This window comes from Coregonus lavaretus, assembly GCF_964263955.1.
Source record: "Coregonus lavaretus genome assembly, chromosome: 5".
Classification (NCBI taxonomy): Eukaryota; Metazoa; Chordata; class Actinopteri; order Salmoniformes; family Salmonidae; genus Coregonus; species Coregonus lavaretus.
Window position 1 is genome coordinate 14,329,061 of NC_139992.1, and position 22,636 is coordinate 14,351,696.

The 22,636-nt window shown below is 40.8% G+C and overlaps 1 protein-coding gene across 1 annotated transcript in view; it reads left to right on the top strand.

Moving 5' to 3' along the window:
- The window catches only part of LOC311128814 (low-density lipoprotein receptor-related protein 1B-like), a gene marked incomplete at both ends in the record, with an annotated part of 602,749 nt that overhangs the window by 164,100 nt on the left and 416,013 nt on the right, over positions 1 to 22,636 (top strand). Inside the window, 2 exons of the mRNA XM_084161045.1 lie at positions 18,254 to 18,347; positions 18,900 to 18,973. Coding sequence (XP_084017171.1) covers positions 18,254 to 18,347; positions 18,900 to 18,973 — 168 coding nt within the window. The remainder of the gene's footprint in view (positions 1 to 18,253; positions 18,348 to 18,899; positions 18,974 to 22,636) is intronic.

Sequence of the window (22,636 nt, forward strand, 5' to 3'; positions counted from 1 at the left end):
GGAATTATGCCAAGGAGCAAGGAGGCTATTCCAGCATTGTCTTTCTCCTCTGAAACTTTTCCTACTGGTTGTTCACTTCCTCTGCTAATGTGTTGACATGGACCTGCTGCTGCAGAGAAAATAAAAGTGACCCTTCTCAGCAACCTGGTCTCAGAGCATTTTGTATTATTCTGTACATAAATCAGAGTATTATATGTTACGTTTTGTATCATATGTATTAATTTGTGGATGTTCACCATCCGTTTCGTATGATATGTTACGCATTACAATTCGTATTATATTTTACGAATTTGCAACACATACAATGTGTTACAAATTCCAGCTAGGTGGCTAACGTTAGCTAGGCTAGGAGTTAGTGTTAGGGTTAAGGTTAAGGTTAAGTTTAGGAGTAAGGGTTAAGGTTAGGGTTATGGAAAGTAGTTACAAAGTAGCTAGAAAGTAGTTGAAAAGTGGCTAAGTAGTTAAAGTGCTAAAGCTGTCTATGATGAGATTCAAACAAGGAATCTTTGGATTGCTAGATCAAAATCAAATCAAATCAAATCAAATTGTATTTGCCACATGCGCCAAATACAACAGGTGTAGACATTACTGTAAAATGCTTACTTACACGCCTTTAACCAATAATGCAGTTTTTAAGAAAAGAAAAAGTGTTAAGTAAAAAATACAAAATACAAAATAATGAAAGAGCAGTATTAAAATAAAATAACAGTAGGGTTCTAACAGCTATATACAGGGGGTACTTACGCATTATACACCCCCCCCCCCCCAACATTGAAGGTCAGGCTGTGTCTAATGAAGACCATGTTGTCCTTTCTCATTGATTTCTGACCCAGTTCATTTAGGATGCAGAGTTGTTGCTGCTGCTCCATGTTGCCATGTGAGAAAGGTCCCCCGGTAGAGTCTGACATGATTTTCCTCCGGCTAGTTAAAGTGCTTAATGGAATTTGTAATTTGTAAAACGCATTCTTCTCTCCTTTGTACGTCATTATTTTCTCTCACGCAAAACAGTATGCTAATGAGTTGGCTATGCATGCAGTCACTTTATCTACCCTTACATCCATTATTCTTGGACTGAGGGAAATGGACTAAGTCTTATTTCAATACTGATGACATTCACATAATTCCATATGGGTGGAAGCCAGAAAAATGAGTGAAATTCTGAAATCATTTATTACAAAGAACAAAGTAATGGAGCTCTCACATCTTCATATTCCTGATCAGAGTCAACGTGGATGGCATTTGGGTTCTAAATACCACATGGCGGGTGTCACCATGAGAGATAAGCCTGTAATAAAGATTCATTAGAGTGTTAACGACAGGCAGCAGCATTGAGATGCATGACATTGGCTCTGCATTGGGATTCATGGCAGATATTATATGAAGATTAGGATAGGGCTTGAATACGTCCATGCTGCGGTGTGGTTATATTCTTAATAACCTGCTCAGTTTGGCAAATATCCTTCTCCTCTCATCCATAATGTATATTTTTTTCACCTTTATTTAACCAGGTAGGCCAGTTGAGAACAAGTTCTTATTTACAACTGCGACCTGGCCAAGATAAAGCAAAGCAGTGCGATAAAAACAACAACACAGAGTTACATATGGGGTAAGCAAAACAAAGTCAAAAATACAACAGAAAATATATATACAGTGTGTGCGAATGTAGTAAGTTATAAGTTATAAATAGGCCATAGTGCAAAATAGTTACAATTTCATATTAACACTGGAATGATAGATGTGCAAAAGATGATGTGCAAATAGAGATACTGGGGTGCAAATTAGCAAAATAAATAACAATATGGGGATGAGGTAGTTGGATTGGCTAATTTCAGAATGGCTGTGTACAGGTGCAGTGATCGGTATATGACCCACTGCTGGCCAGGAAGAGGAGTCAGTGTGTGTGTGTGTGTGTGTGTGTGTGTGTGTGTGTTTACCGTAAAACTTCAATTAATAGCCCGGGCATTTATATGCTTCAATCACTGAACACACGGCTTCTATTTGAGGTAGGCTTCTATTTCTTTAATGCACATAGCTTTTGCTCAATAAAATGTTGAAAAGTCTACCACACTGTTTATTGTGACCAGTATGACCAGTATAAACATCATAATAACAAATCCATTGCAGATCAGACTTATAAAGGCTGCCTATCATACACCCCCGATTCTGTGCTTCAGCACCAAGGAGAGTGGTACCGGTACTCACTCAATTTATGTTGTGTTTTCTTTTTGGAGGCGCCATGGCTAGCAACAGAATGTACTTTTTTTTATGCACGTGGGAGTATCAGAGCTGTGTCCATCGTAACCTCGTAAACAATTAATTTAGACACACTGTTTATTTGAAACAGGAGTTAATTTGCTGAAATGTGTGCTAATGCCTGGCTATTAAAGGGACAGGCGGCTATTTGAAACTCATTGTTTAATTGAAGTTTTACGGCACTTACATTTGTTCACTACATATGAACTTCAGTGCCTGATGCCAGTTGAGGATTCATTGGACTGTCACTGGACTGTCGGTTCCACATTCACACACAACCTGTAGGGGAACATTGTGGAGAGGTTATGTCTTAGAAGCAAATTGACAAGCAAACAACACTGAGCAAAGACAAATGTTAATCTTAAATATATGTTTTTCAATAATGCAGTTGGAATTTAATTAAACTAGTCTCTCCAGCATTGTGTTGTTGCAGAGTTCCATTCTCTTTTGTGTATATTTAGTCCCTGCGTAGGGATATATTATGGTTATGAGGTTTAGCCATGGTTAGGAGGGAGGGAGGGAACACCGAATGGCAGAGGAAAAGTTTAATAAGGGCAATGAGGATCAAGTAATGTATTTTCTATTAGAGGGCCTGCTCTTTATCAGTCAATTGTTACACGGGCCCCGTGTAGCTCAGTTGGTAGAGCATGGCGCTTGCAACGCCAGGGTTGTGGGTTCTATTCCCATGGGGGGCCAGTATAAAAAATACGAAAATATGTATGCACTCACTAACTGTAAGTCGCTCTGGATAAGAGCGTCTGCTAAATTACTAAAATGTTGGATGTTCTGATGTCAAGTGTCAAGCCTTTTTTCAGCCCTTTCCACTGAGTAGGCCTATATTACATTTTGAGATTTAATGGAATCGGATTGGACTTTTATCATAATTGTCATCCTATTGGTTTGCGATACAGCACCAAGTTATTATGAAGTCCACTCTGCTCTGTAATGAATAATGGTAGTAGGGTTTCAATTCAGGGACGGCTTGTTCAATAGGGCGATATGGGCGACGCACTGCCAAACGGGAAAAGGAAGGGATTTTTTTTCTAATCAATTATATCACGGCAACAGTAGTTATCAGTGTTGTAATCTGATCTGACTGCCACTAAATGTCAAATCAGGCTAAAGTCGTGCTTCAAATGGCCCCGCCCGTTTTTGGGGCGATTTCAGTCAGGTTGAAAATCGCCCAGAAGTCTCTCATAGCCTGTCATGTAAAATCTATTTTTTTCAAATTTCAAAGCTCTCAATACATTCTCTATGGGTGTCTGTGGGCTTGCACTTACGCGCTTTCGTCATACGTGACGTAACCATGAACGTAACTAAGACAATAGCGGCTAGCAGCGTCTCTGTTGCGACCTGCAGTGTGGCGTTATTTTATGTTTTTAATTTGTAGACTTAGTTTACAAACATTCTGCCAACCATGGATTTCCAGTGGTTGGTTTTGGACTGATCTTGTTGATCGTGTACATACCCGCTACGAACGGACTAAATAATGAAAACGCTGCTGGCAGCGGAATCCCAATACAGCTGGGAGACTTGGCTGGATGACAGAGTCCCGGACAGAGAAGTGGAGCCGGCCGGCTTCACCCTGGTCAGAGCGGACCGCGATCCTGGTAAGAGAGCGACTCTGTACCCCGACATTGAACTGCTTTCTGTTGAACTTGTGTCATCCGTGAGTTCCCCCAATTGTTTGTTACCGTTGTGTACTGTTGATAATCACAAGTTTACTGGAGAACTGAGACCAAGTAGAGACTTTGGACAGGGTGGATATGGTATAATAAAGGCAGTTTATTCAGAGGTAAAGATATCTGGAATCGCGTGCACGGACTCGTTCGTCAAACTCTTAGGGAGAAGAGAGCCCCGAAAACATTGTGTGCAGACATTTTATACAATAAATGATGTAGGTTGAATCTAGTAGTTCTGATCTTCTGATTGGTCCTGATGAGTTGGGCGAGGTCCCCTCCACTGTTGCATTGGCTCTGAGTCGGGTTCTCTGTCTTCAAATGTTCAGCCTAAAGAGAGGGGATTTTTGTGTGTGTGTGTGTGTGTGTTTAACAGTGATGATGTGTGTGTGTGTGTGTGTTATCAGTGATGATGTGTGTGTGTGTGTGTGTGTGTGTGTGTGTGTGTGTGTGTGTGTGTGTGTCCTCAGAGCAAGAACTCGTGAGTTGGAAGAACTGAGAGACCTATGGCATGGGTGTTGTCCTTGGCCACCTGCTGACAAGGCTGACAAGATAGGACTCTTTTGTCCATTGTTATAGGATAGCATTGATTGAAAACAAACGCCCAACACAAAATGGGTCATGCACAAGATTTTAGTCAGACCAAGCTATAACATTATATATTTACTACGACAGTACATTCAACCAAAAGCTAATATAACAAAGGCATCAGAGATTATTTATAATCTGTCACAGAAACTGGAATCCATCTCCCCAGATCAGTCAATAAATGCTTCTGGTATTGACTTATATGCTGCCCCTGTCTTCATGTTGTTGCTGGACATATCTTTTTTAAAATGTGTGTAGGTCACCTAAATCATCAGAAAAATTGCCCCTCCTGAGAATTTTTTCAGGAGCCGCCACTGTTTCAATTAATGAAGCACAGTTCTGTATCTTAATGATGAATTTACAGTATAGTATCTCGCGATTAATCAACATACTGAACCTAGAAAAGGAAATAATCTCCCAAATATCACTATTTCTAAAACAAGCCATACAAAGTTGGTTTAATCCTCCAGAAACGACAGAACAAATAATGCAACAAATATTGTGGTTAAACTGAAATATACAAATTGATTTAAAAAAATTTGGGGGACAAAATGTTTAAAAAATGTATAATCTTCGTAAATTATATCATCGGTAGGACTGGTGGAGTTATGTCGCACATGCAGCTAACAAAACATATGGAAATGTCTGCTCTACCCAAAAATACTACCAAATAATTGCAGCATTACTGCAAAAATGGAAGAGGAAAGTGGAAGGGGGAAAAAGTAAGGAACTTGTCTGTCGGCCTTGCATTAAAGAACATAATTGGTGAAAGAAAACTGTGATAAATAAAAAAGTATAAAAAGTATTTAAGGACCAAAGGATTGACAGCTGTCCCATATAGATTGCAAAATAGTTGGGAAGAGATTTTTGACGTACAGATCCCATGGCATAGTGTTTATGAACTGATACGCAAAACGACGCCGGATTCAAGACTTAGAATTGTTCAATTTAAATTATTATATACAATTCTTGCTACCAATAGAATGTTATTTTTATGTGGGATACAATCTTCCCAGCTCTGCATATTTTGCTGCGAAGAGACAGAATCATTAGATCATTTGTTTTGGTACTGTCCATTTGTAGCCTGTTTTTGGACACAGGTCCAGGAATGGCTAAAGGATTGCAATATTTACCTGGAGCTAACCCTGCAGATAGCACTACTGGGTGATCTGAAAAGTCATAGTCAATCGATCAATAATATAATAATACTTTTAGCAAAAATGTTTATTTTCAATTTACAATCTGTAGAAACAATGAGAATAGAAAGGTTCAGAACTTTTGTAAAACATCACAGTACAGTTGAAAAATATATTGCAAATAGAAATCCAATATGGATGGTTTTAAGAGATAGATGGGTGGTGTTGAATGGAGTTGAAGGATGGGACGAATAATGTAAGCATACTGTGTCCATAATAGGTAAAGTGGGGGAAAAAAGTATTTAGTCAGCCACCAATTGTGCAAGTTCTCCCACTTAAAAAGATGAGAGAGGCCTGTAATTTTCATCATAGGTACACGTCAACTATGACAGACAAATTGAGAAAAAAAAATCCAGAAAATCCCATTGTAGGATTTTTAATGAATTTATTTGCAAATTATGGTGGAAAATAAGTATTTGGTCACCTACAAACAAGCATGATTTCTGGCTCTCACAGACCTGTAACTTCTTCTTTAAGAGGCTCCTCTGTCCTCCACTCATTACCTGTATTAATGGCACCTGTTTGAACTTGTTATCAGTATAAAAGACACCTGTCCACAACGTCAAACAGTCACACTCCAAACTCCACAATGGCCAAGACCAAAGAGCTGTCAAAGAACACCAAAAACAAAATTGTAGACCTGCACCAGGCTGGGAAGACTGAATTTGCAATAGGTAAGCAGCTTGGTTTGAAGAAATCAACTGTGGGAGCAATTATTAGGAAATGGAAGACATACAAGACCACTGATAATCTCCCTCGATCTGGGGCTCCACGCAAGATCTCACCCCGTGGGGTCAAAATGATCACAAGAACGGTGAGCAAAAATCCCAGAACCACACGGGGGGACCTAGTGAATGACCTGCAGAGAGCTGGGACCAAAGTAACAAAGCCTACCATCAGTAACACACTACGCCGCCAGGGACTCAAATCCTGCAGTGCGAGACGTGTCCCCCTGCTTAAGCCAGTACATGTCCAGGCCCGTCTGAAGTGCATTTGGATGATCCAGAAGAGGATTGGGAGAATGTCATATGGTCAGATGAAACCAAAATATAACTTTTTGGTAAAAACTCAACTCGTCATGTTTGGAGGACAAAGAATGCTGAGTTGCATCCAAAGAACACCATACCTACTGTGAAGCATGGGGGTGGAAACATCATGATTTGGGGCTGTTTTTCTGCAAAGGGACCAGGACGACTGATCCGTGTAAAGGAAAGAATGAATGGGGTCATGTATCGTGAGATTTTGAGTGAAACCCTCCTTCCATCAGCAAGGGCATTGAAGATGAAACGTGGCTGGGTCTTTCAGCATGACAATGATCCCAAACACACCGCCCGGGCAACGAAGGAGTGGCTTCGTAAGAAGCATTTCAAGGTCCTGGAGTGGCCTAGCCAGTCTCCAGATCTCAACCCCATAGAAAATCTTTGGAGGGAGTTGAAAGTCTGTGTTGCCCAGCGACAGCCACAAAACATCACTGCTCTAGAGGAGATCTGCATGGAGGAATGGGCCAAAATACCAGCAACAGTGTGTGAAAACCTTGTGAAGACTTACAGAAAACGTTTGACCTGTGTCATTGCCAACAAAGGGTATATAACAAAGTATTGAGAAACTTTTGTTATTGACCAAATACTTATTTTCCACCATCATATGCCAATAAATTCATTAAAAATCCTACAATGTAATTTTCTGGATTTTTTTTTCTCATTTTGTCTGTCATAGTTGACGTGTACCTATGATGAAAATTACAGGCCTCTCTAATCTTTTTAAGTGGGAGAACTTGCACAATTGGTGGCTGACTAAATACTATTTTTCCCCACTGTACATAGGTTATAGGTTGAGAGCTTTTGTGAAAGAGCACAGTTAGAAAGATATGGCATACATGATGAAAATGATTGGAGAGGTTGAGGGTAGAGGAAATTCAGGAGTAAAAACAAACTAAATAGAATTAATGTAAAATTGACTGTATCCATAAAATGTATATAGTATGTATAAGCTGGAAGTAGAGGCCTAAGAATTGTTGTTCACTAGTTTACTCCAATTAGGGAAGGGGTGGTGGGGTTGGAAAGAATAAAGGGAAATTTATTTTTAAAAAGGATATGTACAGTGGGGGAAAAAAGTATTAGGTCAGCCACCAATTGTGCAAGTTCTCCCACTTAAAAAGATGAGAGAGGCCTGTCATTTTGATCATAGGTACACGTCAACTATGACAGACAAATTGAGAAAATAAAATGCAGAAAATCACATTGTAGGATTTTTAATGGAATTTTTTGCAAATTATGGTGGAAAATAAATATTTGGTCACCTACAAACAAGCAAGATTTCTGGCTCTCACAGACCTGTAACTTCTTCTTTAGGAGGCTCCTCTGTCCTCCACTCGTTACCTGTATTAATGGCACCTGTTTGAACTTGTTATCAGTATAAAAGACACCTGTCCACAACCTCATACAGTCACACTCCAAACTCCACTATGGCCAAGACCAAAGAGCTGTCAAAGGACACCAGAAACAAAATTGTAGACCTGCACCAGGCTAGGAAGACTGAATCTGCAATAGGTAAGCAGCTTGGTTTGAAGAAATCAACTGTGGGAGCAATTATTAGGAAATGGAAGACATACAAGACCACTGATAATCTCCCTCGATCTGGGGCTCTACGCAAGATCTCACCCCGTGGGGTCAAAATGATCACAAGAACGGTGAGCAAAAATCCCAGAACCACACGGGGGGACCTAATGAATGACCTGCAGAGAGCTGGGACCAAAGTAACAAAGCCTATCATCAGTAACACACTACGCCGCCAGGGACTCAAATCCTGCAGTGCCAGACGTGTCCGCCTGCTTAAGCCAGTACATGTCCAGGCCCGTCTGAAGTTTGCTAGAGTGCATTTGGATGATCCAGAAGAGGATTGGGAGAATGTCATATGGTCAGATGAAACCAAAATATAACTTTTTGGTAAAAACTCAACTCGTCGTGTTTGGAGGACAAAGAATGCTGAGTTGCATCCAAATAACACCATACCTACTATGAAGCATGGGGGTGGAAACATCATGCTTTGGGGCTGTTTTTCTGCAAAGGGACCAGGACGACTGATCTGTGTAAAGGAAAGAATGAATGGGGCCATGTATCGTGAGATTTTGAGTGAAAACCTCCTTCCATCAGCAAGGGCATTGAAGATGAAACGTAGATTGGTCTTTCAGCATGACAATGATCCCAAACACACCGCCCGGGCAACGAAGGAGTGGCTTCGTAAGAAGCATTTCAAGGTCCTGGAGTGGCCTAGCCAGTCTCCAGATCTCAACCCCATAGAAAATCTTTGGAGGGAGTTGAAAGTCTGTGTTGCCCAGCGACAGCCTCAAAACATCACTGCTCTAGAGGAGATCTGCATGGAGGAATGGGCCAAAATACCAGCAACGGTGTGTGAAAACCTTGTGAAGACTTACAGAAAACGTTTGACCTGTGTCATTGCCAACAAGGGGTATATAACAAAGTATTGAGAAACTTTTGTTATTGACCAAATACTTATTTTCCACCATAATTTGCAAATAAATTCATTAAAAATCCTACAATGTGATTTTCTGGATTTTTCTTTCTCATTTTGTCTGTCATAGTTGACGTGTACGTATGATGAAAATTACAGGCCTCTCTCATCTTTTTAAGTGGGACAACTTGCACAATTGGTGGCTGACTAAATACTTTTTTCCCCCCACTGTATCTGCAATATTAAAGCTGATCTACCCCCTAATAAATAAAAATAAATAAACATACTGAACCTTTACTATAATTTCACTTTCAAAAGAATTAGTCTGTTATTTATTCCCTGTTAGAAAATCAGCCACCTGCATGGTTTTCCAGTTCTACTCACTATCAATTCTGAAAGCCATCTTTCCTCTCTCTCTTCCTGTCTCCAAATGAGACTTTCTGTTCTGCTTTCTAAAATCTGCCGTGTTTCAAAGAGTTCAATGGATTTAATGAGCAGTGGTGTTCTGCCCGTCATAACGAATGCAGGGTGTCAGGAATGAAGCTTCTGATAATGTGCCCAACCAGGCTTCACTGAACGTTTCCGACCAACCAAAGCCTGCTACGCTAGCTGCCATTTTGTTATGCTGTTATTTGTTCTGTTATCCATCCACCACTCATGTTTGTTTGAAATTATCTTCAAATAACCATACCATTTAGTGATACAATGTCTGTGTTAGTGGTCGGACTCAGTATGTTTATTTCTCATGCAAATGCAGTCATAGTCCTATTTATTTTACTGGGGATCGGCAACACTGTGTGGTTTGTTTTTTTCCCCTCCATAGAATGCTTATTTATTTCTATTTCACTCTGAAACGATATGGGGTGCAAGAGCTGCAGTGCTAGCAAAGATTGAGAGTCAAGGAGTAAAGGCTTTTGAATCCGAGAGGGGAGATAAATTGATATGAGAGGTCAACCAAATGACTCAAATGTGGCCCTTTGCCTTTCAAGGCAGGCAGACAGGCAGGCATGAAAGCAGGTAGACACATCAATGGAAACCCTGGCTGCTCTGAGGTCAAGAGACCCTCTCTCTCTTTCATGGCCCCTGCTGCCTGCCAGGAGAGTAAATGGCCTCTCAGTCACCACCAGCCTCCACCCGCTCCCTCCCTGCCTTCAATGGTAATCAATTCAGCTTCAAAGGTACTAGACACATCCATAGAGACTTCTGCAAACCAAGCACACCTGGTCCAACCCCATATAATCAAGCTATTAATAGCTTATAACCCTTAGCTCTCATGTTTATATTGATAACTTATACCCTTATGCTCGCTCATGTTGTCAGTGATGGTGGATAACAATTTTTTATTTACTCACTCAACATACCAATTTTTTTCCCTCTAAAAAACTCTGAAAAGGGTCTTCGAGGAACTCCTGTGTAAAGGTTCAAACTGGAAACATTTTGTGATGGGAGGGGTTTAATTTTGAACCTTTTTTAATAATATATTGTAGAGGTGGCAGCCTATCAGAATTGAGGCGTGGCTTTCAGTTATTTTTCTTGAGGATCTCCAGACTTCCTCGAGTCACCACTAATTCTAAGACTGTAGGCCACTAGACCTACATTCTTAAAGAACAGTGATCACGCTTGAAAGGTAATACTACTACACAATTCACATAGCAATGACCAACACTTAACACGTTTGTGAAAACAAAGACAGAATTAGCATAAACATTAGCGTTTACAATAAACTTTGAAGGTACCCCCAAAACATGAGAAACCAAATGTTAATAGGCACACAACCTGTGGCTAAAACAGTGAACCTGACCGGCGCACACTCACTTAAGAGCCAGTTCACAGCGGTTGTGGTAAGTAACAGGTTGGCGAAACCAAACAAAATAATTACCGGTACAAATTATTCTAAATAATGATTACCAGACTCTTCCATTTCCTACTGTCCCCAATGATAAAATCGGGGAGGGGACTGTGGATCTGTCTCCATCCATTAGTATGTTCGTAAGTACATCAGACAGCACTGGCTCAATATTGACGAAACTTGGATGAATGATGCTTCTTGCCACAGAGATCAGGGATTTACACAATTACACTTTGGCAAGATGGTGGCGCTATAACAAGCGATTGAAAATGCAAACGTTGAAATGTCACACCCCGCCGTTTGACCTAAAGTCATTCAATTCAGTACATAGATCCCTCTCCTCACAAAGAACAAATTTGCCTCAGGGACCCATAAGGTCCACCATGATGGATTTTCTGCCATTTTGAATTTGGTGAAAAACACTTAAAACGCTACTCCTCTGGCACCAAATGACCGATCTGCACACAACTTGATATGTGGAATCTATGGAGAAAGGTCTCTGAACGCAATATATTCCAGACTAGTACCTAAAACAACATGGCCTCTATTGACAAATAAACATTCACGTAGGTGTGGTGTGGCACATGAATGCATATAAATCAGTCACAGACATTCGTATTGTAACAAAGTTTGGTACACATGTTACGAACACTGTCAATGCTCAACATATTCAACAACATTCATATCGACCACATGGTGGCGCTATAACAGGCAGATATTTTGTTATTACAGTATAGTCTAGTTTGAATTGTTGTCACTAATTGGCGAAGGGTGCATCATTCGTGGGGAAATAGCTCACAGGCACATCATTACAGGGTGAAAACCCCTCATAGGCTACCCAAATATTTACCAGCTGTGGAACATTACCCTATTTCCTCTCTCCTGTAAAATGAACTGAAGCGAAGACAATGAGTAATGCAGTAGTCATCCACGATGTGGGCGACAAAAACATCCAATAACGAGCTAAGTAGTTCTTTGTGGTCCTTTGTAGCTCAGTTGGTAGAACATGGCTCTTGTAATTCCAGGGTTGTGGGTTTGATTGCAGGGACCATCCATATGTAAAATGTATGCACACATGACTGTAAGTTGCTTTGAATAAAAGCATCTGCTAAATGGCATATATTATAAGTACACTACATTGTGTTTTCCCATCTACCTACCTAGAAATATGGCTCAGAGTATACGCTAGTGGAGACTGTGCTAATATTTTATAATCTCAACCTTAGTATTTTCAGATCTATTTATGTGAATAACATTGTCTCCCAGTATATTTCCATCACACACACACACACACACACACACACACACACACACACACACACACACACACACACACACACACACACACACACACACACACACACACACACACACACACACACACACACACACACACACACACACTCTCACTCTCTCTCTCGCTCTAAAATACTTCTAGCTACCAACAATAAATGCTTTCCTGTAATGTTTTCAGGAAATTACTGGCAGCACAGTAGCCAGTAGGTTACTGTAAATTTACAGTAAAAACTGGCAGCACAGAAGCCAGTAAATTACTTTAGATTTACAGGACCTTTACTGAAAGACACATTTACAGCATATTACTGGAACACCTGACTACAGCAACATACTGTATTTCTAGAATTTACAGTGCATTACTGGAAGCGCAATGGTTAGTAAACCATTGAAGGTTTACGATGGGCTGTATTTCTGTTACATGTATTTGATATAGCTATTTCAATAGTTTCAATAATGATTTTGTAATTTGTATTTCACTGGCCTGAAGTACAATGCATGTATTTTGTAACAGTATAAATAGAATACATGTATTTTGTACTTTCTAATACAGAAATAAACTTGCATGTACACACATTTTACATTTTGGTCATTTAGCAGACGCTCTTGTCCAGAGCGACTTACAGTCAGTGCTTTAAACTAAGGTTGATTAAAAAAAGACATATCACAGTCATAGCAAGTAAAGAGTTTCTGAAACCGTTACTGATAATGTTGTTGTAGTGAAGGATACATTGGTAGTCAAGGTATTTTGTATTTGGAACAAGATACCATACCTTTTGATGTATCTTTGCCCATCTATGGCTAGTGCCAAGAACGTTACTATAATATTAATAGTAACTTGCCACCAGCTTCCTGTAAGTTACTGTAATATCAGAGGATAACAATACAGTACAATACTGTAAAATACACCTGCATACTGTAAGAAAGTAAATGCTGCTAATAATAATATTGGTATTTTACTGTCGTTACATGGGATTGGTGCAAGCAGGTTGGCTGCTATGTGTTTTTATAGTACAGCATATTTATGAATATTTGGTGTTTTATGTCACTTGCACTTCTACAGGCCTAAACAAAGGCTTCCAAACTGGCTGCGATTACAGGGCAAAACAGACCAAAAGGACTTCACAAAACACAACCAGTTAAAGTTTAAGACTTGCTGCCACTCTGCTCTGTCCACTATACACATTCAATTGTTAGTGCACTACTACCACATGTCAGTTCAATTGGTACAGCATTCTCACTAACGGGTGCAGCAAATATAGCTACTTACAAGGCACACCTTGAAATAAGTGAATGATTATTATTATTTCGCCTCCCACAAAAATGTTTTACAGTGCACCATCATTTACACAACCCTGCAGTAAATATACAGCAAAACATTAATACTTTGTTAAATTGTATTGTAATAAAATTACAGCAATTGCTTACAGTGAATATGTAATTATATATTACAGCATACCAATGAATAGTTGGTGTTTTATATCACTTGCACTTGTAGAGGCCGTAACAAACGCTTCTAAACTGGCAGCGACAACAGGGAAAAACAGATCAAAAGGACATGGCTTAGCACTCAACCATTAAAGGTTTGAGACTTGCTCCCATGCTGATCTTCTTCTTCTTCTTCTTCTTCTTCTTCTTCTTCTTCTGATTGTGGACTACAGGAAAAGGAGGGCCGAGCACGCCCCCATTCTCATTGACGGGGCTGTAGTGGAGCAGGTTGAGAGCGTCAAGTTCCTAGGTGTCCACATCACCAACAAACTATCATAGTCCAAACACACCAAGACAGTTGTGAAGAGGGCACAACAATGCTTATTCCCCCTCAGGAGACTGACAATATTTGGCATGGGTCCTCAGATCCTCAAAAAGTTATACAGCTGCACCATCGAGAGCATCCTGACTGGTTGCATCACTGCCTGGTATGGCAACTGCTCGGCCTCTTACCGCAAGGTGCTACAGAGGGTAGTGCGTACTGCCCAGTACATCACTGGGGCCAAGCTTCATGCCATCCAGGACCTCTATACCAGGCAGTGTCAGAGGAAGGCCCTAAAAATTGCCAGCGACTCCAACCACCCTAGTCATAGACTGTTCTCTCTGCTACCGCACGGCAAGCGGTACCGGAGCACCAAGTCTAGGTCCAAAAGGTTTTTAACAGCTTCTACCCCCAAACCATAAGACTGCTGAACAGCTAATAAAATGGCTACCCAGACTATTTGCATTGACCCCCTCCTTTTTTTATGCTGCTGCTACTCGCTGTTTATTATCTATGCATAGTTACTTTACCCCTACCACGTACATATTACCTCAATAACCTTGACTAACCTGTACCCCCGCACATTGACTCGGTACCGGTATCCCCTGTATATAGCCTCATTAATGTTATTTTACTGTTGCACATTCATTTTTTTAAACTTTAGTTTATTTAGTAAATATTTCCGTAACTTTTTTTTTCTTAAAACTGCATTGTTGGTTAAGGGCTTGTATGTAAGCATTTCACGGTAAGGTCTACCTACACCTGTTGTATTCAGCGCATGTGACAAATACAATTTGATTTGAGCTACCTTCACCAATTTAACAGTACCCAACATCTTGTCTACTCAGCCTGAGACTACATATGGATCAGCCAAAAGGCAGTGATCCACTTTCTCCAAAAACGTCACTCCCACTGGGCCCAGACTCTGAGGTCTTGCCACTCTGATCTGTCCCCTACACACAAACTGTTAGGGACCTACTACCACATTTCAGTTGTATTGGTCCAGCACTCGCACTAACGGGTGCAACAAATATGTTAATGAGACAGAGATACTTTCTCCGCCTACATTTTCCCACAATGCATCAGAATTCACAGTATACTGCTGTAAATATACAGCAAAACAGGTAATATAGTACTTTATTGTAAAATTGCTGTAATTTTACAGCAGTGTAGCAGAAAGCCATTGAGCCAACATAATGCATTGCTCTTTACAGTACTGTACTGTAATATAGAATTACAGTAGCTAACTGTAAATGTTTTGCTGTAAATGTACATCAATTTGTTACAGTGAATGAAGGCATGTGTTGAGGAGGTCAGTGTCAGGCCAGAATACTTACAGGGAATGATCTATTTTAGAGCAATACAAAAATCCCTCAGGAAAGTTTACTACAGCTCTACCCTATTATAGTGACACAAATGTTACTATTTGTTATGAAGTTGAGTGCTGTGCCACTTTGTTTCATGGCTGTGTGCCTAATTTTTATTGGAAGGACTACTATAAATGTCACTTAACATTTTGTTTTATCATACTAGGAATAGGAATGTCTCCCTTAGCATGTCTTTGGATATGAAGATTAAGGTCTTGCAATAGTCCAATTAGATTTTTTTGTAATGATAATCTTCAATATTTTCTATTCCCAGTCCCCACTCACATGGGTATGAGTCAGGAAGGACTCAGGGGTTTGCAATATGATCAATATGCGCCATCTTTAGAAGAGGCTCCTTTTATAACATAAAAACGTTCAATATTTCAAAGAAGACCTTGAATGAAACAGCGATATTTTTTCGATGGATGACACCGGTGGAATTAGATAGAAGAAAAAGTGTAAAAGATGAGATGGTTGACCTTTTCATATCTGTCCCCCGGTAGTGAATTTGCTTGAGGGTACTATAGGGAATAGTGCAGCGGTGCATTTAATTATCACCACTACTTACGTGCTGAAAAGTTGTTCCCCCATCCTCCCCCTACACACACACCCTTCCTTCCCTCCCTCCCTCCCTCCCTCCCTCCAACCAACCATAGTAGTGTTAGAAATTCAGTGTGTGTGTGTGAGAGAGAGAGAGCGAGAGAGAGCGAGAGCGAGCCTGAGCCTGAGCCTGAGCCTGAACGCCTGAGCCTGAACATTAATGCTTTGAAACAAATTCTTGGTTCTCCTCAGGATGGAGAGGAGGAGGTAGTGGTGGGTAACATGGTGGTGTCGAATCTTTAGCTGAGCATGTGTGAATAATCGCACAGAGTGTCTGACAGCTCCCGGCAGGGAAACATGTCAACATGCTGACAGATGCCCTGCTATTGGAAGGTTGGGATTAATTTTTAGTTGACCAGGACTTCACTTTGGTCAGGGATGGGCAAAAATTACAAAATACAATTCTAAAGTACCACAAAGATCAATGGATCAAAATAAACTAAAACATAATTGTTTTAAAATACAAAAATAAATTTGAAGGTAGGCAACAACAGCAACAACATTTTCAGTAACGGTTACAGAAACATTTTACTTGCTATAACTGTGATATGTTATTGTTTATCTACCTTAGTTGAATGCACTGATTGTAAGTCACTCTGGATAAGAGTGTCTGCTAAATTACCAAAATGTCAATGTATATGTGAAAAAGAACATACCAAAATGAACTGCGGGACAAAGCAGAAAGATGACTGTTTCCAAATAATCTGCACGACAACAAAACTATTTTAATCACAAAGTTGTCTGCCCTGCATTCCCTTTACTTTTCAGATCAGACAACTTTGGGATGAAAATATTTTTGTTGTCCCGCAGATTATTTGGAAACAGTCGTCTTTCTGCTTTGTATGCGTTAGTCTTACCTATTCTATTAAAAGTACATATTTGTTGCATTATTCACACACAGAGTTCTCTGCTTCAAGTTAAGTAGCATACCTCTGCTCTCCTAGTTGGGCGTGCGAGATCAAGCGCCTAGTATACAGTATGTGTGGTCTCAATGAAATAGAGTAGGCTGCCTATGCATGGGCGGATGATCACATGGGAGTTATCTTTCCAAGGAAATGTACTTCCTAAATATGACATCATTTTCTACATTGCCTAGAAATAAATATTGATTACCCATGTTTGTCTCCGTCTGAAACTTGTCCCACTCCTAAAAGGTAGGCTATAAAACATAGCTCAAAAGAAAGTCTTTCCAACTCAGCTGTCTTCAAACTACACTACCGGTCAAAAGTTTTAAAACACCTACTCATTCAAGGGTTTTTCTTAATTTTTACTATTTTCTACATTGTCGAATAAGAGTGAAGACACCAAAACTATGAAATAACACATGGAATCATGTAGTAACCAAAAAAGTCCATATTATGGCAAGAACCGCTCAAATAAGCAAAGAGAAATGACAGTCCATCATTACTTTAAGACATAAAGTTCAGTCAATACGGAACATTTTTAGAACTTTGAAAATGTCTTCAAGTGCAGTCGCAAAAACCATCAAGCGCTATGATGAAACTGGCTCTCATCAGGACCGCGACAGGAATGGAAGACCCAGAGTTACCTCTGCTGCAGAGGATAAGTTCATTAGAGTTACCAGCCTCAGAAATTGCAGCCCAAATAAATGCTTCATAGATTTCAAGTAACAGACACATCTCAACATCAACTGTTCAGAGGAGACTGTGTGAATCAGACCTTCATGGTCGAATTGCTGCAACGAAACCACTACTAAAGGACACCAATAAGAAGAAGACACTTGCTTGGCCCAAGAAACACGTACAATGGACATTAGACCGGTGGAAATGTGTCCTTTGGTCTGGAGTCCAAATTGGAGATTTTTGCTTCCAACCGCCGTGTCTTTGTGACATGCGGTGTGGGTGAACAGATGATCTCTGCATGTGTATTTCCCACTGTAAAGCATGGAGGAGGATGGGCTTTGGATGGAGGAGGGTGGATGGAGAGAGGAGACAGAGATGTTATGGAGGGGATGGGATGGGATGGATGGCTTACATGTTTCATTCAAACATGGACCTGTAGTAGAGTACATGTAATAACGTCATCTCCTTTAACAAACCTGGAACCGCCTCAAGCTAAATACACAATCACTTCCTATTCGTGCTACTACAGGTCCATGTTTGAATGAAACATGTAAGCCATCCATCCCATCCCATCCCCTCCATAACATCTCTATCTCCTCTCTCCAGCCGCTCTCCTCCATCCAGAGCCCATACTGTGTGACGTAGGGGAGTTTCACTGCCATGACCAGGTGACCTGCGTCCCCGAGGGCTGGCTATGTGACGGAAACACAAGACAGATGTAAGTCCCTCACTCACAAACTTACCCATACTTACTCCATTTACCCATTCACCATAGACAGTACTTCAAGGTCACCATATTATGTCACATTCTGTGATCTCTTATTCCATGGTTTTACTTGCCTCTAACTTGACACATTCTTTATTCGTTCTTCAAATTCTGACCATCGAAACGGGTATTGCTTCATGCTTATATCCATTTTAGATCTTGAAGCTCATTTTATGATATTTCATGATATTATCAAATGTAGCTGGGTGTCCAGCTAAGAATTCACTGCAGTTGCTGATAGATACAGTAGTTTTTACTCTAGCCACGTTCACAATTCTCTCCACAATCTTACATCTTGATATTTACAGTGGAGGCTGCTGAGGGGAGGATGACTCATAGTAATGGCTGGAATGGAGTCAATGGAAGGGTATCAACCTCATGGAAACCAAATGCTTGATACCATTCCATTGACTCTATTCCAGCCATTATTATGAGCCGTCCTCCCCTCAGCAGCCTCCACAATGATTACAGTACCTTTCCCATTGACCTCCTGTTTGTGAGAAGATGGTACAGTATTTTACTAAACCATGGCATGTATTCCAAGGTTGCAGTGGGCCAAGTCTTCCCCGCCTCACCAGGTATTCCATTATCATTTAGATGAATCGTGTTGGCTCCATTTAATTTACTAAGCCTGTAGAGAGAAGGCCCTGAATATTCATCATGGGAATTTGGCGCAGCTCATTTTCATGGATTATGTGTTGATAAAAAAAGGAATTAGATCAGCTTTGAATGCTGCAAAGAAAAGCACAATGAAATTAAACCACCGCTGTTTTTAGGCTACCAGTGCGTTGGTTCCAATACCTTAGAGTAAGCTTTCCCAAACTTGGTCCCAAACTTTGTTTTTTTCCCTGGCACTACACAGCTGATTATAAGAATACAATCTTGATGACGATGAGTTGGTTATTTGAGTCAGCTGTGTAGTGCTAGGACAAAAAACTAAATGTGCACCCAATGGGGGCCCAGGACTGAGTTTGGCTTTGGTGCTTTCATCAAATTGTGCTGGTTCGCATCTTATATCATGCTTCCTTTTTTGCCTTCAAGTTTACTATTTTTCAAAAACTGAATCTATGGCATTATTTAGGATGCTTAAGACAGAAGCTTATGCTATACTAAATAAAACACATTATTTGAACAACATTGCAGAAAGTGTGGTTTCACATAAAACAATTTCCAAAATAGTGTGCCTTCAACTGGATTCAACCTCGTACCATCATGTCCCTGAATGTTCCATAGTTGCCTACCTTACCTGCTATGTTACCAGTCAGGTGAAACTTTTTTATACAAAATCATAACTATATTTTTAAGTATGGTGTCCAGTAGAGGTCAGTGTTTGAAAGCAGCTTGGAATCGAAGAAAGCACCAGAACCACAGCGAAATCAGTGGGATCTTGCATTTTGCAGTACATGGTTTGAAAAAGTATGTGATCTAACGAAGCATCGGACGTCATTGGTGACGTACTTCTGATAAAGTGATACACGCATCGGCACACTGCTTCGAAGTATACTGCTTAGCGATTTCGACGCATGCCTCGGAGCTCCAGTATCAAATGTAACATCACAAGGAAACCTTGCCTTAGAGCAGGGTTTCCCAAACTCGGTCTTGGGGGCCCCCCTGGGTGCATGTTTTTGGTTTTTCCCCTAGCATTACACAGCTGATTCAAATAATCAAAGCGTGCTGATGAGTTGGTTATTTGAATCACCTGTGTAGTGCTAGGGCAAAAAACAAAACGTGCACCAGGGGGGCCCAAGACCGAGTTTGGGAAATTCAACTGTTACCCTATGCGGTCCGGAGCCTGCTGGTTTTCTGTTCTACCTGATAATTAATTGCACACACCTGGTGTCCCAGGTCTAAATCAGTCTGTGATTAGAGGGGAACAATAAAAAAAGCAGTGGAACTGGCTTTGAGGTCCAGAGTTTAATTTGAGGGCCTTAGAGTATAGACAAAATACAGCCTTTGTTAGGAGCTGTGTTATCAGTGAAGGCACCATACAATGCTGTATCAGTGCTTTGTGTTGAATGGAGTATGATTGATGGATGTTTCTTATCCAACCAGATAAGAGGCTCTGTGTTTTAGGATGTTTCAGGATGTGTTTCTTGGGACCTGACTTTTCCCAGTTGAACTCCATGTAGTTGTATCCCACCCTGCATCTTCCAGGGAATGGTAATGTCATGGTACCATTTGCTGGTACCGTTTGCTTGTCCCTGGCTCTGCGGAGAAGTGTAATCACCACATGTAAAGCCCCAGAGGGGAAAGCAGCCGTGCATTCCATTACACAAACACACAAACACAAACACACACACACACACACACACACACACACACACACACACACACACACACACACACACACACACACACACACACACACACACACACACACACACACACACACACACACACACACACACACACACACACACACACACACACACACACACACACACACACACACACACACACACACACACACACACACACACACACACACACACACACACACACACACACACACACACACACACACACACCTTGCATTCCATTATCGTGAGACTGTAGTAGGCCACTGGTTCAGACGCTCAGCCACGGCATAGCTTACCCTGCAGGGACCAGACAGCTGACGCTCGCTACCAATACCATACTGCACCGGGAGAACTGGGAAACAGGACACTCTCCTGAAATGGCTAAAAGAAACACCAGTGAATTGTAAAGTGGCAATTCTCGGAGTCCCAGAGCAAAGCAGACAGTCTCGACAGAGATAATGAAGAGTTAAAATAAAACTGTGTTTGGGAGTCCAGAACATTTTGAATGGAGTGGCCAAGGTGGGGCACAGACCCAGTTTAGGGGGACCATAACATTTTGAACCTTAATCATGAGCTCCAAAAGTATTGGGACAGTGACACATTTTTGGTTGTTTTGGCTATGTACTCCAGCACTTTAGATTTGAAATGATATAATGACTATGAGGTTAAAGTGCAGACTGTCAGCTTTAATTTAAGGGTATTTTCATCCATATCGGTTGAACCGTTTAGAAATTACAGCACCTTTGTACATAGTCCCCACGTTTTAGGAGGGGACCAAAAGTATTGGGGCAGATTCTCTTGAGTATTAAAGTAGAAAAAAATATAAGTATTTGGTCCCATATTCATAGCACACAATTACTACATCAAGCTTGACTCTACACATTTATTGGATGCATTTACTGTTTGTTTTGGTTGTGTTTCAGATTATTTTGTGCCCAATAGAAATGAATGGTAAATAATGTGTCATTTTCGAGTCACTTTTATTGTAAAGAAGAGTAGAATATCAGTGAAGGCTGATGAAAAAATAAGAGCGTCTGCTAACTGACTAAAATATAAAGTGTAATGTTTCTAAACACTTCTAAATGAATGTGGATGCTACCATGATTACGGATAATCCAGAATGAATCGTGAATAATGATGAGTGAGAAAGTTACAGACGCACAAATATCATACCCCCCCACAAAATGCTAACCTCCCTTGTTATCGTAATGGTGAGACATTAGTTTGGCTACGCAGACACTTGTTCACGCGCACGAGTGGTGTGAGTGAAATTATTGTATGTGTACATTTATTTTGCAATGCTCACGCACACAATGTGGCCGGTGTGGTTTGTGTGTAATTATAAACTGGGTGGTTCGAGCGCTGAATGCTGATTGGCTGACAGCCGTGGTATATCAGACAGTATACCACGGGTATGACAAAACATGTGTCTATCCATGTTTCATAATTTTCCCTCAATTCGCAAGAGGCTGAATCTATTTCACTAGAGAAAGCATCCGAGCGAGGCAAATAGCACCTATCTGTCTTAGTATCTGAAACACATGTATCTGATGCTGGCTGACCAAAAAAATATGTCATACTATTTTTGGCCAGACCGCATCAGATACATGGGCTACACATACTAAGACAGAGGGGCGCTGTTTCGCTTGCTCGGATGCTTTCTTCGGTGAGATTGATGAGTCTTGCTGTTGGTGCATATCTTGGTCAAAATTATCAATATATTCAGGGATGACCCATCAGGTCTAAACATTTCTGGGGGGGCCACTGGAGTGGCCAATCAGATTTCAAGGGGAGCTATGGCCACCCTGGGCCACCCCTTGGACACACCACTGTGGGACACACAACATCCTGTGAACCATTCAAGTGTGATTATAGAGCCCCTCCACCTATACCCTGCCATGCTCTCAGCCCCCACAACCCCCTGCCACTGATGCCCCTTCA